At 48.7% G+C, this 23681-nt stretch overlaps 6 protein-coding genes across 7 annotated transcripts; 3 read left to right on the top strand and 3 right to left on the bottom strand.

The window, feature by feature from the left end:
• Positions 1 to 222: 222 nt before the first annotated feature.
• On the top strand, positions 223 to 1890 carry AAFC00_006102 (uncharacterized protein; the record flags this gene model as incomplete). Its single annotated transcript, XM_069346000.1, has 1 exon — positions 223 to 1890. One exon carries the CDS (start codon positions 223 to 225, stop codon positions 1888 to 1890), a length of 1668 nt encoding a protein of 555 aa, XP_069197212.1.
• Positions 1891 to 4227: 2337 nt separating this feature from the next.
• Positions 4228 to 4593, top strand: AAFC00_006101 (uncharacterized protein; the record flags this gene model as incomplete). Its single annotated transcript, XM_069345999.1, has 3 exons — positions 4228 to 4237; positions 4291 to 4514; positions 4570 to 4593. The coding sequence occupies 3 exons, from the start codon at positions 4228 to 4230 to the stop codon at positions 4591 to 4593; spliced, it is 258 nt and encodes an 85-aa protein (XP_069197211.1).
• Positions 4594 to 6503: 1910 nt separating this feature from the next.
• Positions 6504 to 7556, bottom strand: AAFC00_006100 (uncharacterized protein; the record flags this gene model as incomplete). Its single annotated transcript, XM_069345998.1, has 1 exon — positions 6504 to 7556. One exon carries the CDS (start codon positions 7554 to 7556, stop codon positions 6504 to 6506), a length of 1053 nt encoding a protein of 350 aa, XP_069197210.1.
• A 1765-nt stretch (positions 7557 to 9321) lies between these two features.
• On the bottom strand, positions 9322 to 11065 carry AAFC00_006099 (uncharacterized protein; the record flags this gene model as incomplete). Of its 2 annotated transcripts, none has more annotated exons than XM_069345997.1 (2): positions 9322 to 9603; positions 9659 to 11065. In XM_069345997.1, the coding sequence occupies 2 exons, from the start codon at positions 11063 to 11065 to the stop codon at positions 9322 to 9324; spliced, it is 1689 nt and encodes a 562-aa protein (XP_069197208.1). The 2 variants fall into 2 exon arrangements, with proteins under 2 accessions (XP_069197208.1, XP_069197209.1); XM_069348299.1 differs by having other exon boundaries at positions 9659 to 10642.
• Positions 11066 to 15212: 4147 nt separating this feature from the next.
• On the bottom strand, positions 15213 to 15729 carry AAFC00_006098 (uncharacterized protein; the record flags this gene model as incomplete). The annotated part of the gene is made up of 2 exons (XM_069348298.1): positions 15213 to 15531; positions 15590 to 15729. 2 exons carry the CDS (start codon positions 15727 to 15729, stop codon positions 15213 to 15215), a joined length of 459 nt encoding a protein of 152 aa, XP_069197207.1.
• Positions 15730 to 21211: 5482 nt separating this feature from the next.
• AAFC00_006097 (uncharacterized protein) lies at positions 21212 to 21749 on the top strand (the record flags this gene model as incomplete). Its single annotated transcript, XM_069345996.1, has 2 exons — positions 21212 to 21283; positions 21339 to 21749. The coding sequence occupies 2 exons, from the start codon at positions 21212 to 21214 to the stop codon at positions 21747 to 21749; spliced, it is 483 nt and encodes a 160-aa protein (XP_069197206.1).
• Positions 21750 to 23681: the final 1932 nt, after the last annotated feature.

The following is a 23681-nucleotide window of genomic DNA, read 5'->3' as shown; positions in this document are numbered from 1 at the left end:
CCCGCTCGAGTTGAGTGACGGACATCGGAGTTTATTTTGTGGGAAAAGAGCGGACGAATGCCAAGATTTGCAACAGAAATGTTGGAGGAAGTCGCTCGGACTTTTGGACTTTTGGACTTTTGAACTTTTGTGAGCGTCGGTTTCTCTCTGTTGCAACAACCAACAATCACCGTCGCCATGTGCAAGTCATAAGTCCAAGAAGACCCACAGATCTATTCCAATATGGCTACCGAAGAGAGGACCCAAGTCACGGCCGCGCCGCCGACGCAGCGCACCACCCCCACCGCTCTCGCACCCGCAGCCGCGCCTGCACCAGTCGACCCAGACGCCGCCGAAGTCAAGAGGAGGGCTCTCGTTGCACAAAAGGAATATGGCCGTGGTCAGAGGATCCAGACACGCGGCGTCAGAGACAGGAAGCTTCGGGGCAACCTGCGCGCCCTGGAGAACAAATACAAGGATGCCGCCGTCAAGGCCAAAGACTCGGAGATCCTGTTCGAGAACACGTCAGGCTTCCTGGAGCCCGAGGGAGAGCTGGAGAGAACCTACAAAGTACGACAGGCCGATATACAGAGCGAGGTCGGCCTCGAGACGGCGAAGAAGGGCTTCGAGTTGAGGCTGGAGGGACTGGGACCCTACACGGCAGACTACACGCGCAACGGCAGAGAATTACTGCTCGCCGGGCGAAAAGGTCACATCGCCACCATGGACTGGAGGGACGGCAAACTCGGCTGCGAACTGAACCTCAACGAGACCGTCCGGGACGCCAAGTGGCTGCACAACAACCAGTATTTTGCTGTGGCGCAGAAGAAATACGTCTACATCTACGACGCCCAAGGTGTCGAGATCCACAATCTCCAAGATCACATCGACGTCACCCACATGGAGTTCCTCCCCTACCACTTCCTCCTTGCCACCATCGGCAATGCGGGCTACCTGAAGTATCAAGACACGAGCACCGGTCGTCTCGTTGCCCAGATGCCCACCAAGCAGGGCTCTCCGACCGCCTTCGCCCAGAATCCCCACAACGCCGTGCTCCATGTCGGTCACCAGAACGGAACCGTCAGCCTGTGGTCTCCAAACGACACCAAGCCTCTCGTCAAGATGCTGGCTCACAGAGGCCCGGTGAGGTCGTTGGCAATGGATCGCGAGGGCCGATATATGGTGTCTGGCGGACAGGACATGAAGATGTCCGTCTGGGACATTCGCATGTTCAAGGAGGTCAACAACTACTTTCTACGTCAGCCCGCCACCTCCATCGCCATCTCAGATCGCAACCTCACCGCGGTAGGCTGGGGCACCCAGACCACGGTATGGAAGGACCTGTTCAAGAAGAATGCTAGCGATCAAGAAAAAGTTCAGAGTCCTTACCTCGCATGGGGTGGGGAAGGCCAGCGCATCGAGAGGGTGCGTTGGTGTCCTTTCGAAGATGTTCTCGGAATAAGTCACAATAAAGGCTTCAGCAGCGCCATTGTGCCCGGAGCAGGAGAGCCCAACTACGACGCTCTCGAGGTCAACCCCTACGAGGACACCAAACAGCGCCAGGAAGCCGAGGTCAAGAGCCTGCTCAACAAGCTGCAGCCAGAGATGATCTCGCTTGAGCCAGACTTCATCGGTAACCTGGATCGCGCTTCTCACGAGCAACGACAGAAGGAGAAGGACCTCGATGCGCCGCCCGAAGATCCCATCGCCAAGTTGAAGAACAGAGGAAGAGGAAAAAATAGCAGTCTGAGGAAGTACCTGAGGAAGAAGGGCAGCAAGAACATCATCGACGAGAGAAAGGTTCGTATTCAAGAGCTCAGGAAAGAGCAGGCAAAGAGGAACAGCAAGGGGCGACAAGGTCATGTCGAGCTGGGCCCTGCTCTCGCCAGGTTCGCAAGGAAAGGTGCATAAGAATGCGAGAGACCAGTCACGTCTGGAACGATACGAGCCCGTACAGAGTGACAGCAATCTCACTCACCACTGCATCGGAGGAGTTGGGCGCAAGGAGGTTATACCAAAAAGCGAGGATGCATTGTTTTCAAGCATTAAGAGGGGAAATACAAATAGACCACATAGCATGCCACCTGATCAAATTATACACAACAGCCACAGAGCGATAGACCACCCAGTTGAACAATTCGTAATGCGACTCGAGCATCGGCGACCTGGTGTGATGGTATCTGAACAATTTCGGTCGTTATCTTATCTTTCTTGATCTCCAATCTAGAGGGCCCTCCGCGCTTCAGCTTTCCCTTTGATCCCAGGTTACACGTCGGTTCTGTTGACTCTGTTGGGTCGCAAATGCTTGAAAACAAGGGTTCTAGAACGCCATCAACGTCACGACAGCGCAAACCTTAAAATGCGCGTTGCGAGCTTGAATGTAATAAATTATGATTTGACGATCTACGACGTCGGTCTTCTGAGTCGGGGCATGAGTCTTGCACAACAATATACGTGACATCGCAGCGCAGCGCAATAATGCCGAATCCTCCTCTCCAGAACGAGCAGCAGACCCACGCGCTCTCCGATGCGCTCGGTCTTGTGAGCCTGTTCAGCAATTGTGTTGAGTCAATCAATCTGATCAACCCCGCGCACGAGGGTTCGCACAGCGAAGAGCTACTGCTGGCGCAACTGAGCATTCAGCAATCGCGCCTTCTCATCTGGGGAGGCGTTCTGGGGATCACATCGCCGCCAGCTGTCACTGGCATTACCCAAGCAGTACCCTTGCACCCTGGCAACTGGAACCCAGAGCCAGACAAGCCTGTCAATTTCGATGCTCGTGATCCCAGACTGGATGAGGCTGGTACCAGACAAATCATCTATATGGCGCTCAACGGTATCGCTGAACCCATCAGAGATTTCTCTCGAGCTCAGATGTTGCAGCTGTATGGACTGGAACACTTCGTCAAGCCCATCAAACCTGACGCGGAGCAGCCGCAGCCAGATCGTGACGACTTCAGGCTGGAAGCTTTTCGCGAGAAGCGCACCCTTTTGCGCGACGTTTCTCTTTCTTTTCCACATATACCCAAGCGCATTCATGCGCCACCCAAGCAATCTTGGGCAATCCGTGATGAATCCAAGTTCCCTGCTCTGCTGAAGCTGATCCGTGAGAACATCGACTATCTTATCTCGCTTATGGATGTTCAGTCAAAGGTGGACAGATCCATGAAGCTTGATGTCAGAGCCATGGGTTGGCATCCTTCGGATGATGTCGTGCGCATTTCACGAAATACTTGGAAGCTGTCCCTCATGCAAGAAGCCTCGGAGACCGAGTATCCCGAGTACAGCGATGCCGCTCAGGAGGCTCTGGATAACATCATGGATCGGTGGAAGGGCACCAAAGGCTATGCGCCGCGGCCTGATCATCTGAATCCTGCCATTGAGAAGACTTTCCTGCACTCTCCGTCGAGAGAAGTCTCACCTGAACGTTATACCGACAAGCCCAAGAAACAAGGTGGCTTGATGGCCTTGCGACCCAAGTTGCTCCGCATGTTTTCCAGCAAGAGTCCTGATAAAAGTCCCGACAAGACTCCCACGACCCCGACAGCCTCTATGCGACCAGACGGACCTGCTCGATCCAACTCCGAGTGGTTTGCACCCAAACCAAGTCTCGACCCTCCCAGATCCAACTCTGTACATGGAGACAATGACCTGGAAAGGATACGCACCTATGAGGATCTGGAGCTCACGAATTCGTTAAGTAACCAGATCAGCCGACATGATCAGTTTCCTGGCCTCTTCAGATTGCCAACGAAGACCAAGCGGTAAACACTGGCTCTCGAGGAATATTAACTATGATCTTGCCAAGTCAATTGGTTCCAACCACGGAATCGTGATTAGATGAAAGCCATGATATTTCGAACGATTTTTTTGCGTCATGGGCGTTGGCGAGTGACTTGTGATTCGAAGGATAAGAGGCACTCTTTATGATCAATATTTAATCAATATCATGTGCAGTTGTCATCCGTCAAGATTTTAAGTCGGAACATCAAGGGAAGGGAACATGGAATATCGTCTTGGATATAACCGGCCGAGCGGAATACCCCGAAGCGCGTGCCCGCTTCTAGCCGTTCTCGGCCCAGAAAACCCGGAAACTGGAACGTGCGCCCAGTCACGCCACCGACTCCCGATGGTTCTAGGCTGTTATAGTAGCCTCAACTTACATTTACTCTCCATCTCCCTGAAAATATTCATTATCGTTGCACACTTCCTTCAGAGATAACCACTCTTTCGTCTTATTTGTCAAGCATGCCTTTAGGTGAGTCGCTCGTGTATTTGTGTTATCCAAACATTGGCTGAGTGCAAGAACAGGTCCAACTGCTCGTATGTGGCTCCCATACATCAATTTTGGTGTTGCTACGACTGCGCTAGGGTTCCAGATGGGTGTCCTATATCCTTGGCACCATGAACTGGACCACGAGTTCAAAAACTTGAAGATCGAACACAAGAACATGCTTCAGGAGTACCACGAAATCAATCTTCGAAAATTAGAAGGACTTGAACGAAGGGTTCTCTCTACGGAAAGATTCCAAAATGTGAGTATAAGACTCATTAGGTCAGGTGATTCTACCGTAGCTAACATGAACATAGAAGTCATCATGGTGGCCCTTCTAAACCATGTTGATCAAACACGGAAACCCACTACCTTGCGACGCTTGATACCCATTTCTTTCCTAACAATGCGCTCGATCATTCGAAGCGTTTGCGCCGGCTGGGACCACACGATGGCAGCCATCATCGGCTCTATCGGCCGACTTCTTACAGCCATTGCCCATATTTCGAAAATCTGGACGGGCCTCAACTGCGCGACCAACAGATGTCGTTTGGTTCCGAGCCACGTGCGTGCAATCTTTTCATTTTCTTTTGTCGCTTCTTCAATCACATTCATAAGCACAATAAAAATTTCCTTCCACTACCATCTTGACGCGCTTTCATTGTCAACTGCCTTTACCCTCCAATCCTCTATACTGTCAACCCAACAACATGTTAGATATGAAGTAAGTCATGTGCCATCCTACTGTCTGACCTGGAAACCAATCGACTTGCTTCTGAGACTGCCGTCTCGTTGCTCTCAAGATATCGCCATGTTTCTCGATGGCTTATGTCATCATGTGCGCGGTGCGAAGAACCTGTTGCGCGGATCGTGTAAGCCATGCTTGAGCTCCATCAATCTCTCATGTCAACGCAGTATGTCAGGCAAGGCGTATATTGTTTCGCAGAGCTGCGTGGCAAAATACATGTGATGAGACAGGGTCACACCCTATTACATCGATGCTGCAACCTTATCACGTTCGATCGCCGAATCTTATCAGTGGTTTCGACCATGCGCCAAGCATGAGGCTGAGTTCGCCTTTTCGCCAAAACCAAGCGTCAATGCGAACAAGTAGCCTAGTTCTGTGGCTCGAGATAACGCATGTTGTGTGACGGGCTGCTTCGGCCAGCTCATTCATTTGTCACCGCTTCGACGGGCCGATAGCAACCCCATCAAGCTACATGAAATTCAACAGTCTGGTCTGTCTACCGTGGTGAGTGCAGGTGAATCAGGAGACTCCGCTAATGGCGTTATTGCTGGTCTCCGAGATCGCAAAGGAGCAGAATTTCTCCTATGCGCTGGACATCCTTTTTAGTCGATGGATTGACCCTTACCTACGCGCACGCCCACAGTGAGGGTTTCCAGCGCAATAAACCAGAGCGGAATGTAAGTCAATCTTAAGTGACATGATTCTCTGTTGCTTGACCACCCGATCTTAACTTCTCACGTACACAAGATCTGCCAGATGTAGTGAAGATACTAAATCTAAATGGACCGTTCTCTGGTGCGATACATTGATGCACAGCTACCAAATCCTGCGTGAGGTTCTTGTGGCCAACCCAAGACCGGATCGAACCAGAATACCATGGGATTCTGCTCCTTGCACCTCGCACTTGATATGAGTGGACTCCTTATATTTCAAGTGGCTATGCTTTCGCTGTACCTCTTCGTTGCCCAAGCTATGTTCATCTATACTTGAGCCGTCTTCAAATCTGCATACAGCGATTGCCGATTTATCTTGTCCAACGTTGGGGACGTCCTTGTTTGCTTTCCAGATAGTTTGGTGTCGTTGAGTAGAAGAGGTTAAGTGACTAAGAAGCAGATCCATGACCTTATGTCTTCATGTATTCATTTGATCCAGGAGAGGCTAGACTTCGGCATATGGTCTGACTCTTCTCGTTACTCAGCATACATAAGCAGAGGAACCTAATTCCCGGATGTCGTCGATGCGTGAATCATGAACAAGGTTTCTTCCGTGGCATTGTTGCATTGTAGTAAGCTGCCAAACTGAGATCGTGGAGGAGCAGATTCAGTATGACCGTGATTATATTTACAAATATGTATAGGTGCAAAGAGCAGTACATGTACATTTCCAACAAAACGCCTTCGCTTCGAAATATGTCCTTACAAAATCCCCTGGACAGAACTCCCCGGTTCCAAAGATATGAATAAGTTTTGAGTTCATAGCGCGTTACATTCGTCAAATGTGAAATCAAGAAGAGACGACCTGGCGAACATCGTCGATGGTGATGCTCATGGTGTACATGGACCGCCAGTTAGCATTGTTAGGACCGACGTTGCCAGCGTGGAAAGCAACGTGCACTCCATCAGCGGCGACGTCGGCGCCGCCAGGCGAGTAGAGGTTGTCGGTGCCAGTCATCAGCATGGGACCACGCTTGACGTACGGACCGGTGATCCGGTCCGCGAAAGCATAGGTGACGTCGTAGTTGGAGCTGGCGAAGCAGTTGCTGCTGAAGAAGAGAACGTATTTCCCAGACGAGGTTCTGACCAAGGACGGGGCTTCGACAAGAGGGCCGTCGAGTTGGCTACGGTCGATCATCTCGATCGGACCACCGACGGGGGTAAGAGCGTCACTGGCGAGTTTTCGGAGCATAATAGGAGTGGGGGCGATGGGCGCAACTGTATTGCCGCAAGAACCACCGTGGCCGATGGAGTTTCCGTCGACTTTGTACGTCACGTAGTACGTCCCATCGACATCCTTGAAAGCAGAAGAGTCGATAGCACCGCCTTGGTCCAGCGGACATGCGAGAGGGGTGGCTCGAGGGGTATATGGCCCGGCAGGATTGTTTGCTGTTGCAGCACCGATGCAGTGCTTCGATGTGTCGCCGCGGACAGCTGCACTATAGTGAAGCACGAACTGTCCGTTGGCATTTTGGATGACCGACGGCGCCCAAACGGCCGCTCCTTGACTGCCGGCGTTGGGGTCTGCCCATGCACCTACGACCGGAAGGGCATCGGAGCCTGTGACCGTCCATGAGTTGAAGTCTGGCGACCTTGCAACTTGGACATTGATGAGACGATCGCTACCACTGGCTGCAGGGTTGCCTAAGGTCTTGTGGTTGTTCGATGCAAATGCATACCATTGCGAGCCATCTTGGAGCAGGCTAGGGTCCGCAAAGTCCTGGCTGATGGCGAATTTGATATGTGTAGAACCTGTCGTCTTGACTTTTGCATCAAATTGAGTGGGCAGAGCGAACCCGGCTGCAGGGAGCAACGCGAGCAGCGCAGATGTGGAAAAAAGCATGGTTCGGAGGGTCTAGCTGAAGATAGATGATCAGGATGTTCTGTAGGCAGTGTGAAGATATGCTATGAGCTAAGCAAAGATGGAATTATTCTTAGAGATGAACATGAGATACAATACTTCTCCAAGACGTTCGCAGCCATGCTTATAAGCAACATTCGGCTGCATCGCAAGTGGGTTGTGATCATCAAAGCATCGTATAGGGCAGTCCAGGCCGGAGGGTCTAGTCGAAGTCACAGACACAGTGGCATGTACTAACAAACAGATGTAGACCTTGCCTCGTATAGCGGAAGCAGAACCTAACGGGCACACATATTGCTGACCACAAGTACTGTATACTGACCGTAATCGCTCCCGGAGCCGTGCCGCCGCTACTGTTATTGACACGTTCTTACCAAAGACAGCAGCCAGTACCGTTCCTTACTCTGCTAAAAATGTCCAGCTGAATGATTGGCCAGTGCACTTCTAGAGCGAGAGATGTCTCGCATCGCACGGTAGAGGCTTCAACTTCGCTGCAGAGCAGCGTTGTAGACTCGACACACTCGAGCTGACGGGAGTGATCATACAAACTGGCATAGCGCGGACCTATATCGGCCGTGTGTATGCTGCTCAATGTACTTGAATTGTGATCAGCTCAAAAAGCCAAAAAGCAATTGCAATATTCAGCACACGGCAAAGCAAATTGACGGGTAAACAAAACAATTTTGGGTTCAGATACGATGGACTAAAATGCTTCTTCGTATTCTAGATGCGCTAACGCTCGAATCCTCGCTTGCTATTTATATCTTGCTTACGCCAGCCCTAGACCACTATAGGGCAAAGGGACAGACGCCTTCAGGTCTCATGGCTGGCTCGATGGCAGCGCGACCACGTGTAGCTCGCTGTGCTGTACCTGGCCTGTCGAATCGCGGAACAAGGCAAGATACGGAGAGTATTGATGTGTTGTCTGGGATGTTCGTGAAGGTCACGAGGTCAGTCTGGGACTTGTACCATAATCGCGACCATATCCAGCACAAAAGTTTAGTTCCGCTTGAACGTGTCAATGTTCACGTTTCCGCGCGACCCACTGTCAATCTATCGGAAAAATTACTCAAAAGATTTCCTGTGGCTCACGTTGTATGTATGCGTGATAGAGCTTGAAGCACACTCAACGAGACATAGCGGGCGCAACAGGGCCGACTGGAGTTGCTCACGCACAAGGTCTGATCCTCGTCGGTACTCTGGCACATGATATCCGAATGAGCCGGCATATATTGGATCTGCCAAAGGCGACTGCCCTTAGATCTGTGTATTTTTTCTTTCGCAGTGCACGTCTTTTAGAGAGGATTGCTAAGGCTTCTCGCCATCACGCACGAACACGAACACGATCAAAACATTATCCGACCTTGCCAAATCGCTTAAATCATCAAATTCTCCTCTATCAACTGTGAATGAGATCAAGGGTCTAAAGGCGCGCAAATGATTGATCTTGGTTGCATTGCTGTTATGATATGGAGAGAACTGCTGATTGATTTTATTGTGCTAGCCTGACGCGGTGCCAGTTTCGAAACCCTACAAAATACATGTATGAATTGTTGCAGTGTCGTTGCTATGCTACATTCTCATCGCAGAATATAGTGTCACCGCTGGTATGCTTCTTACCGCAGTCTACCGTAATCATGACGCGACAGCCCTTGTGAGCAAAAGAGAGTACGATTGTAATGCATCGGTTGACCCGTACATTCTCGGCAATCTCCAGATGATGCAAAGCACAATCCTGTTTACCACTCTAGTCTTCCTCGTCATCTTCATCACTGTCATTCCCGAGCAAAGAGACCAATTGAAGAATACCAGCTTGTAGCGCACTCCTCTCGTCCGAAGTGTTACATTCCGGACGTCCAGCAGATGCTGCCTGCCAATCGTCGGTATCTTGGAGTAGCAGGTCATTACCTTGTAAATCTGGAGCGAGACTGATCACGCGGATCGCCTTGGTGGGGAAGGCTCGAGGTCGATGCATACCCACGGGCACATTGCGCGGTGCTTCTGGATTTTGGGGGACCCTGCCCAGTGTCTGGTAAGACATCAGCCTCAACGACCGGGGTTTCCTATTTTGTTATTGAGCTTACCGTATAAGTGGTCATGATACAGTCGTCATATATAGCCATAAATGAGACAGGGACGGTGAGTTGTGGTGCTGAACTTGATGAAGTGGCCCATACTGGAAGACTCTCTCGCCCAGCTCTGGGAAGAGGTCCATCTAGATTCAGCATGAGGATGTAGATTCTGTCATTTATTTCAAACATAATCCGGTCATTTCTGATGGAAAGCCATCCACCGAGGTCAAATGTCGAGCCATCAGACTCGCACTCAATGATGGCAGATGTAGCGGCAGCTTGTTCGGGACTGGACAAAGCAGCACGCCAGTCAGAACACATATAGACTCTGCCGCCACGAGAAACTCCAACCATGAAATTGTCGTTGATCATCCCTGCGCCCCACTCGTCATTGTCGAGTGAATAAGGACTTGGAATGTCCGGATGGCTACCATGGTCCACGCGAAGAGGCAGGAGTCGTCCCCTGCTAGGATGTTCAGGTGGGCAAACTTTGTCAGTAGCACCGTGTCTTGCTGTCGTGATACTGGCGGGAGGCGCCGGGGCAGGATGGCGGATATGGTAGATGTGGGTGCCAGTGTTGGGTTGCAATACCCCTAAGAGCTCACCGGTCTCTTTGGAATGCGCGTGGTACCCTTTCGCACCCATTGAATAGACAACGACATCTTGATTCTGATAAAGATGTCCGACTGCGTCAGATTCGATTGTAGGTCTTTTCAGTAAGGTTGGGGGAGTTTGAGTCATATCGTAGATGAATCCATGACCCTCGGATGACACCACACATAGGTTGTCGAAAGAATGCTGGAAACCTCTTGTTTCACAATCGTGCTGCAATACGGCCGTTTGTCGAAAGACGCCTCGCTGCTCATCATCGGCCTTCCATACCTCGATCGCATTGCCAAATCTGTCCCACGTTGCTATACCATCTTGATACTCGAGATGTGCGTACGGTCGGACATCGTCCACATCCAGCGACCACAATAACCTTCCATCGTCCATGTCCGTGACGTTTATACCACCCGCTTGGGATGTTGAGATGATGAATCGGCGCTTGAAGTCAGGGCGAAAGCGCCATATAGGAGTAGCACCAATCTGGATGACAGATTCGCGCGTGACAGGGCGTTCTTGACGCCAATTTGCATTGAGTAGTGTCTGTCTTCTACAGAGTTCTTTCCATCCCACGACATTTTCAAAATACCTGGCAAAACACTGGCTCTTCCCTAAGAAAGAAAAGTCGCGACATTTTGGAGGCGAGATAGTCTTCGTGGGAGACGAGTAGATATGGTCTTGATGTGTGCTGTCCACGAAACTGTGCCAAGTTTTGTTCAATCTGGTCAGACATGCAACGTCCGCAGGTGTGGTAAAATCGATGAATCGAAGAACGATCTCAGCAGGCAGCACTGTAAGAGGATCAATCATCATCCTTTTTTTTTGTATCTTGTGATGAGGTGTTAGCGACCGATATTCCTGCTACGCACTATGCAGCCATTGCATCAAATTTGAACACTTATGCACTTTCTGCTAGAGTACGTGTATACTTCAAATGCATGTAGCTGGCTTCAGTGAAGGTTAAGCCATATATGTTACTTCTACATACCTACTTGAAGCAAATTTGGTGAAGATTGATGCAAGGTACGGTAAGGTTTAGTGTTACCTTAAGCTGCGGTAATGAGGTACCAGGTACCTTACCTTGTGCCACGCTGATGACCTCATATCTCATTCATCCACCTCAAAATTGCGGGCATTCAGTATGGCCAGATCAATTGGCCCGACTAACGATATTTGGCTGTTAGAAGCGAAACAGACATAATTGGCCAGGATTCGTGAGCAGTGCGAGGTCAACTGCACAACCTCTTGTCTGTCTACCTGACTTCCACATAGGCTAACATATGCGAGGGAGCGATAGCTGTCAATGTCTATGTCGCTCGCACGCTGCCTGCGCTGTCTGTGTGCTTGATCCCATCTAGAGCACCACATATGGTTCATACTGGCACTCCGTTTCCTATACATGTTGACTCGCACGCAAATCCACTTTACGATATCTCACGATGTCTGCTAGGTCCATAAACTCTACAGCTTCACCTAACACAGCCAAGCTTCAGCATCAATATGAACAAGAGCAACGTATTCTCGATGGACGTAAACACTCTGTCTAATGCTTCTTATGTAGGGCATGGGAAGGAGCAGAATGCCAACGTCCGTGATTATGTTGAAGGTCGCAATAAGAACATATCCCAATGGTCTATTCCCGCAATGACCGGAAATCGTTGGGTCCCAGTTCAATCGCAAGGGCTGACAGATCAGAAAGATCTGTAGTATGTTGGCAACCCACCAACAACCGACGACGGCCATGAGAGAGTAAGCCCACATAGTGAATCGGGCGCGAATCTTGAAAATCCGGCAGAAGAATTTCAAGTAAGACAGTTTCACTGCTACCATCGCACTACCGTACAATATTTGGTAAGCAATCAGCATCTTGTACAGTCGATTAGCATATGACGGAGAACAAGTTGATGGATGGTTTCTTACCTTGAGGATTATGGTGAGATTTTCAGGTGGAATGTCGGTCACATCTCGTCGTATACCAAAAACTACATTGGGGAGGAAGATGGCATAAATGGCATATAGAATAAATTACCATTTTTAGACGTCTTCAACTGACTGCCAAGGAATGATGCATACCATAGAAAGGGCAGCTAGATAGTCATCGGTCCCCAATCCTGCTCTGGAAAGATGTCTCGACCATATTCGGAGCCCGATTGACAGGGTGGCCAGAGCAACCAAGATAGTGTTTACAACTACAACAACGAGGTTTTCATGAATTGCCGCCAGTGGATACCCGATGACCGTGTTTAACAGCCTCGAGGTGGTAGTGGCGTGTCGAAAGTTCTCGACTTCCAGATCATAGACATTTGCATGAGGAGTCGATGGGGTAGTATATATAGCGATGGCCTACCTGGGTATGTCAGCATTTCCAATAAAACCAAATTCGCATTCTTGCAACTTGTAGTCAACTCGATCCCAACAAGTAAGGAGTGGGTGGCAGCAGTCATGGCGCAGATATCTGTGCTTGTGGTAGCTTTTCGGAACAGTATCGACGACTGTCAATCTGTTTTGTTTAAGAAAAGTGCACAACTATTCCTCCACGCAAGCTACAAGTACCTGTACAAGTATCAATTAAAGTACCCTCATTTAGCTTCCAAAGTGGGGTTGACAGAAGACCCTTGGGTGGCTGCGCAGACTGCATCAACCTTACCATATCAATATCGTTTGGTCTCAAAAACATGGCATATCGGGCGCTCGGCTTCCATCTCATTGACACGTCTGCTTAAGGCGTAGTCGAAACCTGTTCCACCAGCTCACTGCTCTCAAGCAAGAGAAGCCATCTCCTTGCATCAGGTTGTGTTTCGAACTGCCTCGAGACTGCATACGAGGAGGCCGTGTGAAAGCCCGGAAGAAGTCAAGCTTCTGATTACTGGGTACCACTTCATATAAAGCAGCGCCTATACAGTTTACTCCGGTCAGGCGACGTCGTAGTCAAGCAATATATTTGAAATGCCGACAATCAATACTTTTCTTGAGCAGCGCTATCGACAAAAAGGCAGCCGATCGCGACTTGTAACTTGCTGCTCTTTTACTTGCTGATCTGGCAAGCTTAATATCCAGAACATTACTGCGTTCCCACCTGTCTTCAGAGTCGCGCTAAAGTGTAGTCCTTCCGAATCATGCACAACCCAACCGAGTTTGACCAGCATGGATCAAGGACTCCTGATCATCGTAGTAGGGAGAGGTACCGCTGGAATGGTGCTTGCTTCCTGTTTGAGCGAAGACTCTAAGGTCAATGTCCTTGTCGTGGAAGCTGGAGCCTACCACAAAGACGATCCTTTTGTCGATGTGCCAGGTTCGATGACCCAATTATATGGCAAAGAGCAGTATGACTGGTGCTTCATGACTGCTCCACAAGTGAGCAGCGATGATTTCAGTATGACTCCATCAGTTGACCGAAGGGCTAGGACGCTTTACGAGGAAAATAGATCTCATGCCCGCGAGGTAAGATGCTGGGCGGCTCGTCCGATATGAACTTCTGCGCGATCCTATATCCCAGTTCTGGGGATCTGGACGCCTGAACCAAGCTAGACAACTGCGGATGGGGTAGTAATGACCTCGAGCCCTACTTTCGAAGATTCCAGAGATTCTATTTACCCTCACCAGACAAGATGCAGCTGCATCACTGTATCCATAAGAGCGTCGAGAGAAGCGACGGTCCAGTGCCCGTCTCTCACCTTGAATCATATGGTAAGACCCACCAGGCGTGGATCGAATCATTCGCAACGCTTTGATTTGATGCTCCCGGCGATTCCATTCATGGGAAGAAGCTCGGAGCCTTTACAAATCCTGTAACCATATTTCCAATTCTCAGACTCGCACATGTTCAGCTGCAGCCTATCATGACGATGATGTTGGTACTCGTAACCTAACAGTCGTCGATACTAGCATTTTTTTAAATCATTCCCGTCGGAAATATCCTCGCTATGGTGTATGCTTCTGCCGAACGCGCCGCAGATAACATTAGAGAAGATTGGAGCAAAAAGCGAGACAGAAATTGAATTTGCTTTTGGCAAGAAGTTGGACAATCTGAGATAAGGCCCTACCAGCCGAGAAACTAGCACATGATCCTGTCTCGGGTTATCCCGCAAGGAGACCGTCACCTTAAAACAGTATTCCACAGTAGCTACATACAATTGGATACCAGCTAAAGCTACATCTAAACTTGCGCGAAGAAAGCAGTGGACTTGGCGATACGGGATATCGAGCAAAGGATCGTGGCGACCACGATAGATGTCCCACAGAAGACTTGTAGACTCATCCAGCCATGATTGTTCAAGATGATTCCCGCCACTGGTGCACCGATAAGAAGGCCACAATCTGCAACGCGAAGCTCATTCCCATCCTTGTACCGACCAGGCTAATACTAGGAGAAAGACTGACGACTGTAGTTGGGGGAGGCGAAACAAATGTCCCGGAGAAGAAGCCGTAAAATTTTACAGAATAGAATAACACCAGCCGTGCTGTTTACGGCTGTCCAAGAGTAAGCCAAGATAGCAGATATGGCTGCACAAGGTACAAGAATATTCAAAGGTCCAGTCTTATCCGCAAAGAAATTGGGAATAACTCTGCCGAAGGTAGAAGCGGCATTGAGTATGGGCAGCATGTAGAACGCCAATCCCGGGTTCGTGATATGTTTCTCCGTTGCATAGGTCTGGATGTAGAAGAAAGGAACATAAAGGCCCATGAATCCAATGAGCAAGGAAAGGCTGAAGCTAGTAAAAGCAAGGTCTTTGAATGCTTCCACTTCGAATATCTTTGGTTTGACTGTGGGTAAAACTCGAACACGCATCGCCGCGTTGCTCATAAGCAGCATACCTGGTATCATGGAGGCAATGATCCGGGTTGTCCAAGGAAAGCCGATGTAGGGCTTAAGCTTCGAAAACATGATGGGATAGATAATCCCTCCGGCGCTGCTACCGCTGGCAGCAATCCCTGTTGCGAAAGGCTTTTTCGTGGTGAACTATGTGAACATGATAGCGACACTTGGAATAAAGAGGCAACCACTGCCGAGGCCTACAGTGACACTCTGGGCTAGCATCACTTGCCAATACTTATTGCAGAGGCTAGTCATGAGGGAGCCGAAGACAACGAAAAAGGATCCAACCGACAGAAGAAGGTTGAAGAAACTGGCATCGAACATCGGGCCCGTCGCGACTTCAATGATGAGAAGCAGGAAGGCTTGGGTAGAGCCAATCCAAGCAATCTTGGACGCAGATTCCGTCTTCAAGAGGTCTCTCTCGTAAAAGCTTTGGTAAACGCCGAAGGAGTTCACCAGGCCCCTGAACTCTCTTGAGCCAGCCATCGCGTGCGTTGCTAAGCGTGGGAAGAATTATGCACCAAGTGTTGAAGAAGAGGAAGAATGAGCCCAGCACTTGGACCCATGCTCTTGACCCACCATCTGGCGGCTGACTATCGATTTCAGGGGACTCATGTAGTCCAGGCCTCAGAGACGACACGTTTTTCTTAGGTTGTCTCATCACAGTCTTTTTGACAGGCAACGTATAGATTTTGGTATGATGTGAAGCTGATGAACGAGAAGCACAAGACGATCAAAGTGTCACAGGAAATAGTATCCACTCAAGTCCTGGTACCCAACAAGTACTTTATACCAACCCGGATGTCCAGTCACAAACATCATGCAATACAGTCAACAGGGGATCACTCAGCACATGGAAGGCCGTACAATTGACCGGTAGTCACCAAGCATACGGAAAGGCGTCAATTGATAAGTAGTAAAACGCACAGACTTTGATACATGTATCGCTCTAGCACGCAGGCCACGATACGCAGTGTGCAGTACAGCGACAACTTGCTTACGAAAACATACAGTAGGTTAACGTGCAGTCGGGTTTCAATAATCGGCCAGCTTACCAACAGTCTCCGAATTTCACAAATTCGCTCTTGACTGCACCTTTAAACGATCAGTCTACTTGCTGTAGTGTACGACAGCTCGATGAGACAGCATGAGAACACTCTGCGCTCGCTCCAAGTCGTTTCTTGACCGGCAGTGGGGGATGGCTATATGCGATCTGAAATTGAGCAGGCCAGATTGTGATGATCTACTATGTTACGATCTTAGAAGAGATACTTGACAAATACGACATAAGAGATGGATAAGTATCACGGTTCATAGCTGCCGGAACTAGTGTGGATGGAAGATTTGTATATCACAATTTGGGCAGAAAGTAAGGAAACTGTTCGTATTCAGGATATTACTATCTGTCTCGACCCATTGACATAGAACAAAGACACAGATAATACTGTTCATATATGGTCTAATTGTCGAACGATACCGTGAGTTAATCCAGGGAGGACAAAGGTGATGAGCTATAGATAATCCGGAATCACGATGCCTTGGAGTCAAGGTCAACAGCTTATTTGAAGCCACCTCTGGAGAAGTCACGGGGACAGTGGAGTTGCTGGTTGTCTCCGGAAAAGGCACTGGCATAGTGGAGTTGTCGCTAGCGGTAGGCGATGGGACAGGAGCAGTTAAGTTGCCGCTAGTCGTAGGGGGAAGTACAGGAACTGTAGAGTTGTCGCTAGCGGTAGGCGATGGGACAGGAGCAGTTAAGTGGCGAGGATAGTAGAGGACAATACCGTAGCGGTAGAACTGCTCGCAGTAGCGACTGACGTGATGACTGCAGATGATGTTGCACCTGCAGAAGTTTCGATAGCAGACGACGTCACACCTGAAGAGGTCTCGATAGCAGATGATACCGCACTTGAAGAAGTTCCTACAGCACCTGATGTGACTGTCGATGAGATCACGCCTGCCGACGTCATGTCGGACGAAATGGTGCCAGACGTTGTCATAGTCAAGTTGGACGGGTTCATGCCCGAGGATGACATGGCTGACCTCGCCACACTGAATGAGGTCGAAGTCGCGTTCGACATCGTAGTGAACGAGATCATCGTGGAGGAAACATCGAAGGTCGAGGTGGGGACGGATGAGCTTGAAGCCGCAGTCGATGAAGCCGCAGAGGATGAGACCGCAATGCGATTACTGGCGATGGCGAAGGTGACTCCGATTTCTGTACGGTGACTTGAATCGATGATGGCACTGAAAAAGGAACACACAGTAATGCTACTGCTGAAGGAAGTAGCTACGCAATTTGTATTGCTTGCGCAAACGCTGAGGCAGGCATCTATCGATCCACTTGTCTGATGCTTCTGAGGAAGGGAAAGAACAGTGCCATCGTAAATTGTGTTTTGCTGGACCAAGAAGCTGACATCGTTAACCGTCACTGAAGATGATCCCGGAGCCGGCGCAGTAGTCGATGAAGACACCGAGGTAGATATAGTTGCAGTGCTGAAGCTCACACCATTGACAGCTGAGGTGTTAGATACTGGTGGATTTACTTGTGCGGTGCTAGAGGCTGTTCCATCAGGGATTGAGCCAACGCTTGAGACCGGGATAGTCCTGGAAATACTGATCACGCTCGAGGAAGACAACGCCGCAGTCTGGCCTCCAGCTGTGCTGGCTTGACCAGGGGCAAAAGTCGAGAGAAATAAGAATGATGATGTGGGTGCAGCCGCCACAGTGGTCTTTTTCGTGCAAGGGCAATCAGTAATAACAGTAGCAGCAGTAATAGTGGTGACAGCGCCTGTGATGGTCACAACATCACCAACGTCGCAAGTCATAGAAGCAGGATAGACCAAAGATGTGATCACTGCAGATGTAGTGTTCCCAGTTGCACGAAAACTGTCGCCAGAGTCGCTGGCAGAATTCATTGGAGTGGTAGCAGTCGTGAAAACAGCGATATCTGCTTTCAGAACAGTAGGTGTGCCTGAGATGGTAATAGTCTCACCGACTCTCAACGTAGTTGTGGCGATGTAGTAGGAATTACCAGCATCGGAATTGTTACCACTAAGGTTGTTGGACGTAGCGCCCGACGATCCAGGAGGGAACACATAAGCAGGGGCTGAACATCCCGGCTCGCAGACTGCGACGGTATTGGCGCAGGTGGTCACAGTGGACCAAGAAGTCTGGGTAATGGTGCTGGTAGAACGAGGAATTATGGCTCCGGATATCAAAGAAGGACCCAAGAGGGCTAAGAGAGCTAGTGAATGGATCATGACTTCGAAAGGATTATAATTAGTGTTTATATCAAACGAATGTAATGAGGAATGAAGCCTCCTGAACGAAGACTGATTGTATGAATACTGTCCTGTGCCAGTCTTGTGTCGCTGTTGGTTCTTCGACAACAATGGAGGCTTTGATAACCTTTTTATAATTGACATCCATCAAAGAGGAAGAGCTTGGAATAAGGACCTTATCTCCAGATAGCAAGAGGTCGTTCGAGCACAACGTATTAGGATATCAGAAACCATTTTTCTCGTTGCAACGGATTAACAGTCAAAAGTATGAAATATATGTGTATTGTACAAGCTGTGACATCTGTAATTAATATTGTTGACACAGAAGCAAGTCGCGATTCGGGAACAGGATCTGCGCCTCCAGCAGTGTACTCTTGTTGAACTCTGCACAATAAGCCACGCAATGCGACAGTTGACGGGTAGACAACTAGCTTTACATGTAAGATGCAGATTTCACGGATGGGCCGTTTTGTGTTCTCGAACGTGGTGTGTAGAGAATCAAGATGTGCGCTGCATCAATTCAAAGCATTACGAGCCACAATCTCACAATCAACGACCATGTCAAAGGTACTCCAATGATCTTGATCAATATACATGACTCCCTCTCCGAGAGATTAGTGATCTGTGGTCTTCGATATTGCGCGTACTACCGTGAATGATGGACTTCGACCATTCCATTCTCCCAACGAGAGGTCAGTGACGACTGCTATCACTTTGACAATTTCCATCCCTACTCAGAATTGGCATTTTTGCTTCGCTGATTCTGGATCCATCGTATTCATACGTTGTGAATGGATGCTGAAAAGGGGTCGTATGATTACATTTTGCAGCGATACAACAGGGATAAGTACGAGGTGAAAGAGATATGAACGGCTTAGATATTTTACATCGTGTCCCAAACTGTCGGCCCGGCAAAGATCTTATCGAAGGTGGACTACTAGCGTGATCTCCGCGCAGAACTTACTAAAAGTGGATAAGCGTTAATTCAGCACATAACTCCGAACCTGAGCATTCAGCACACAGCGATTGTCCGACTGCTGTCCTTTAATGTAAGCCACGCTTGTTAGCTGCTGAATCTAGTGCTGAGTCTATGACTTCTATCGTTCTCCGCATCGTATTCGTAAATATCTTACTACGATATTTGGGAACCTTATCGTAGATCTCGGCGAGCCCGACAAGTGTGAAGGCAGTGATCTAGTATCTGGGCACACCTAGCGTAGATTAAGGTCAAGAAGTGTAATAGCCGAAAGCTATACTGTCTGCTCTGTGTACCTCGTCTTAGCAATCATAACGCGGGTAGTTGTGAGGCTTCTAGGGGACGTTCAGTACTCCTAGACCACAATGGCCTAAAAGAACCACATATCTCTACGAAGTATGGGTGTGACTGAACACACCTCAATATATACCCAGGACCCGGACTCTGGGGCGACCCTGTCTGAATCGTCACAGTAGTCCTCGGCACTGTCCTTAAGAACTACTGAGTACTCGATAACGTCAATATCACAACCCTTGTTTACATACTGTACCTAGACGAGTAGGTTTGAGGTGATCTGGGACGCCTCTTTAATGCAGGTACAGATACAAAGACTGGTGAAGATTGGCCCGTATGCACATAAAACATGCTATATTAAGTTGTTCCGCTGTAGTCGACCCGTTCCGGAGAACAAATGTGCCCCTAAGCGCCACTTTTAGAGTATACCACGGTCACGAGGTTCTTGGTTGCGTCTAAGTTGTTGCCCCTAGAGTAGGTAATAATATTAATCAATCTTTACAGACGCTAAGCCTTGAATTGACTTACGGTTATCGTTTCCTGTGATATTCTATCAGACTGATACAAGCTAAGGATCGATTGATCGTGCTGCCTCATGACATTCACAGATTGAATGGCGGCCGCGAGATGTGAAGCAAGCAGCGGAATACCCCCGTCACCTCGGCGCTCGATGTGCTGATCATCTGAACTTGATAAGTGGACCTCGGTAATTATAAAACATTTCACAAGGATATCATTCACCGTTCTGAAGCATACCCTGAGGACATGAGGTCTTATGTATAGAATAGAATGGTTTTCACGTAGGACGTATGAAAATCTCCGAACCTGTGCCGGAGCTGCCGGTCTTAGACAAAGATCTATAGCGATCGAACCACTACAGATATATATTTATATATATATATATATATATGCGTACTGCTCCGGATCGAACGCTTTTATCTTGTTCACGCCCTTGTCCGCGCCACGCTGTCTTACAGTATGGCACGCATTTCCCAGTATGACGGAGTACAATGTTCAGACAGAAGCAAAACGAATCCTTCTCGAAACAATCACAGATCCCCGTCTGAGACAATGCTTTCATGGCGATAGCAAGCCATTCGTGCCAACACCTTGCAAGATAACGGAGTCATGTTCAGCTCTCTCTGGTTTAGTCGGGGCACTCGCCGCCGTGACTGCAAAAGAACGCTATGGTATCGATCATAGCGTCGCTGTTGATACGTAAGTTGATGCTTTCCACTTGGCCGATAAAATTGAAAAGTTTTGTCATTGACAGGAGCTCAGGGACAAAGCTACGCTCTTTCTCATGTCAGCGTTGCTACCTACCATCAATGGTCAGCCTTTTGTGCAGCACCTACGAATAAGAGAGGCGCTCTCTGAGGCCAACAAGTATGACATGTTCAAACCAATTCATCGTCAATGTACCAACGTCTACCGTTGCAAAGATGGCGGATGGTTTCATCTCCATGGTTTCATGAACGCTACAAAGACCATGCAGATGGTGGGTGTCGCAGAGCAAGATGTGTCAAATGACGAAGCCTGGGCCTTGTTCGCAGAGAAATGTGGTTCTTGGAATTCGAAGGACCTCGATCATAATGCGAACGACGTCCTTAGAGCAAGCAGGCGTGCTGTGCAACACGCCCGAAGAGTCCTTAAAATCACATCATGTATGTCACAGTGTCAACGGAACGACCCTGGACCCTACTAATCGATACCCTATAGGGCAGGATCATGGGTGAAGAACCTCTCTACACTATGAAGCAGATCTCAGCCCCTATGATGCCTTGGCCAGACTCGAATGACTATGAGAGGCCACTTGCCGGGATACGGGTCATCGATTTCTCTCGTGTCATCGCTGCGCCGGCTGTATCTAAGCTTCTCGCCGCATTAGGCGCCGATGTGCTGAAGGTTTCGCACGCAGAGAATCCCGAAATCGACATTCTCATGGTAGACATGAGCACCGGAAAGAGAGATGCTTTTATCGATCTCAAAACCAGCAAGGGAAAGAAGGACTTTGAGCGACTCATCATAGATGCCGATATCTTGATTGATGGTTTTCGCCCCGGTGTGCTTGAGAGACTCGGCTATGATTCAAGCTCTCTACGAACGCTCTGTCCCACTACCCAGTATTGATTGATTGATTGATTGATTAGTCTATCAAGCTATTCACGGTCTTATCGTCCGTATGAGCTGTCCAATGTCGTTCCCTCGTTTTCTTGTCTGTTGCTTAGCCTCACGGATAATAAAAGAAGAACACTAACGCCCCTTATTCCTTAATCGCCACCCTCCTGTTGCTGTAAAGGGATAGCTGCCATCCTAGTTGTCTGTTAAAGAAACCGGACCGTCGCTTTCACCATTTTCAAATTCGGTCTCCACTACTCGAGCGGGCCATCTACTAGCTAATCTGTGTGCATTTCTCTTTTCTTACTATACCCTCCTAGTAGAAAGGACAAGTCACCTTATCTGTTCCCTGCTATCTGTTTAAGTTCTGCTTGTATGCTTGTTTAACGTTAGCACCGGAGAAGCACGTAAGCTACTATCTCGTCTTCCTGCCTGCATTTGCATTTACTACTTTCCTCGACTCCGATCTTTGCTAAATGGGATCGGAGATGAGTATAATTCGTTCTTGCTTATACGAGAATACCCGCTTGCTCGGAGTTTAGCGCTCTGTAAAGCTTAAGCGTGTGCTTGCTTAAGAGAGCTGCATCTAGCCTATCCAAAATCGATTGATTGATTGATTGATTGATTAGTCTATTAAGCTATTCACGGTCTTATCGTCCGTATGAGCTGTCCAATGTCGTTCCCTCGTTTTCTTGTCTGTTGCTTAGCCTCACGGATAATAAAAGAAGAACCCTAACGCCCCTTGTTCCTTAATCGCCACCCTCCTGTTGCTGTAGAGGGATAGCTGCCATCCTGGTTATCTGTTAAAGAAACCGGACCGTCGCTTTCACTATTTTCAAATTCGGTCTCCACTACTCGAGCGGGCCATCTACTAGCTGATCTATGTGCATTTCTCATTTCTTACTATACCCTCCTAGTAGAAAGGACAAGTCACCCTATCTGTTCCCTGCTATCTGCTTAAGTTCTGCTCGTATGCTTGTTTAGCGCTAGCATTAAAGAAGCACGTGAGCTACTGTCTCGTCTTCCTGCCTGCATTCGCATTTACTACTTTCCTCGACTTCGATCTTTGCTAAATGGGATCGGAGATGAGTATAGTTCGTTCTTACTTGTACGAGAATACCCGCTTACTTAGAGTTCAGCGCTCCGTAGAGCTTAAGCGTGTGCTTGCTTAGGAGAGCTGCATCTAGCCTCCATGTGTATTAACCCCATCTGTTCGTTCTTAGTGTCTAGGCTTCTAAACGCCTTTGTTCTGTAAGGTCCTTAACGAGGAGTGTTTAAACTACCCCGCTCTCCTTAATTCGGACGTTAAAGTTCCTAAATAGTTTCGTGCCTGTCTCTGTAGTAGTCTAAGCAGCTTAGTAAGCACATTCGTTTCCTACATTTCCTATATGTGCTAGTACTTAGACAAAGGTCACGTTAAGTCCACTCTATTCAGCGTCTCGAAGCGTTTAAAGGGTGCCTTAAAGTGCTTCTCTGCCTCGCTTAGTACTGTTGCTCTTCACTATAGCTTAAAGTGCCTCTTAGCTGTCTGTAGCAATTACATGCTTACAGTTCGGACCGTGCAAGGTGAGGATATGATCTAACGCTATCTTTATCGCTTATAGCTCCGCAGATAGGACCGAGCATGTCTTAGCCCATCCGATAGTCGCCTTGTTTACAACTTGTAATATGGACGAACCGACCTTTCTTACTACTGCACACCCGCTTACCTCATTCTGCACGGAAGCGTCGTTATACACAATTATAGGCCCGTAGTTCTGTGCTGTACGTAGCTGTCTCCTTACTTTATTTATATCTGCAACGCACTAAGTGGACCGGTCTTGCTATAAAGGTGCTATTCACGGCTGTAGTGGTATTCGTGTCGGGCCGTTCTTTAAAGTATATCTCGCCTTATGCTGCCGCTAAGTCCCGTGTAGTAGGGACTACCACGTTTCTCCTTTAAAT

This window comes from Neodothiora populina (assembly GCF_041146345.1).
Source record: "Neodothiora populina strain CPC 39397 chromosome Unknown canker_contig_7, whole genome shotgun sequence".
Lineage (NCBI taxonomy): Eukaryota > Fungi > Ascomycota > Dothideomycetes > Dothideales > Dothioraceae > Neodothiora > Neodothiora populina.
This window is presented reverse-complemented; position numbering and strand designations above follow the sequence as displayed.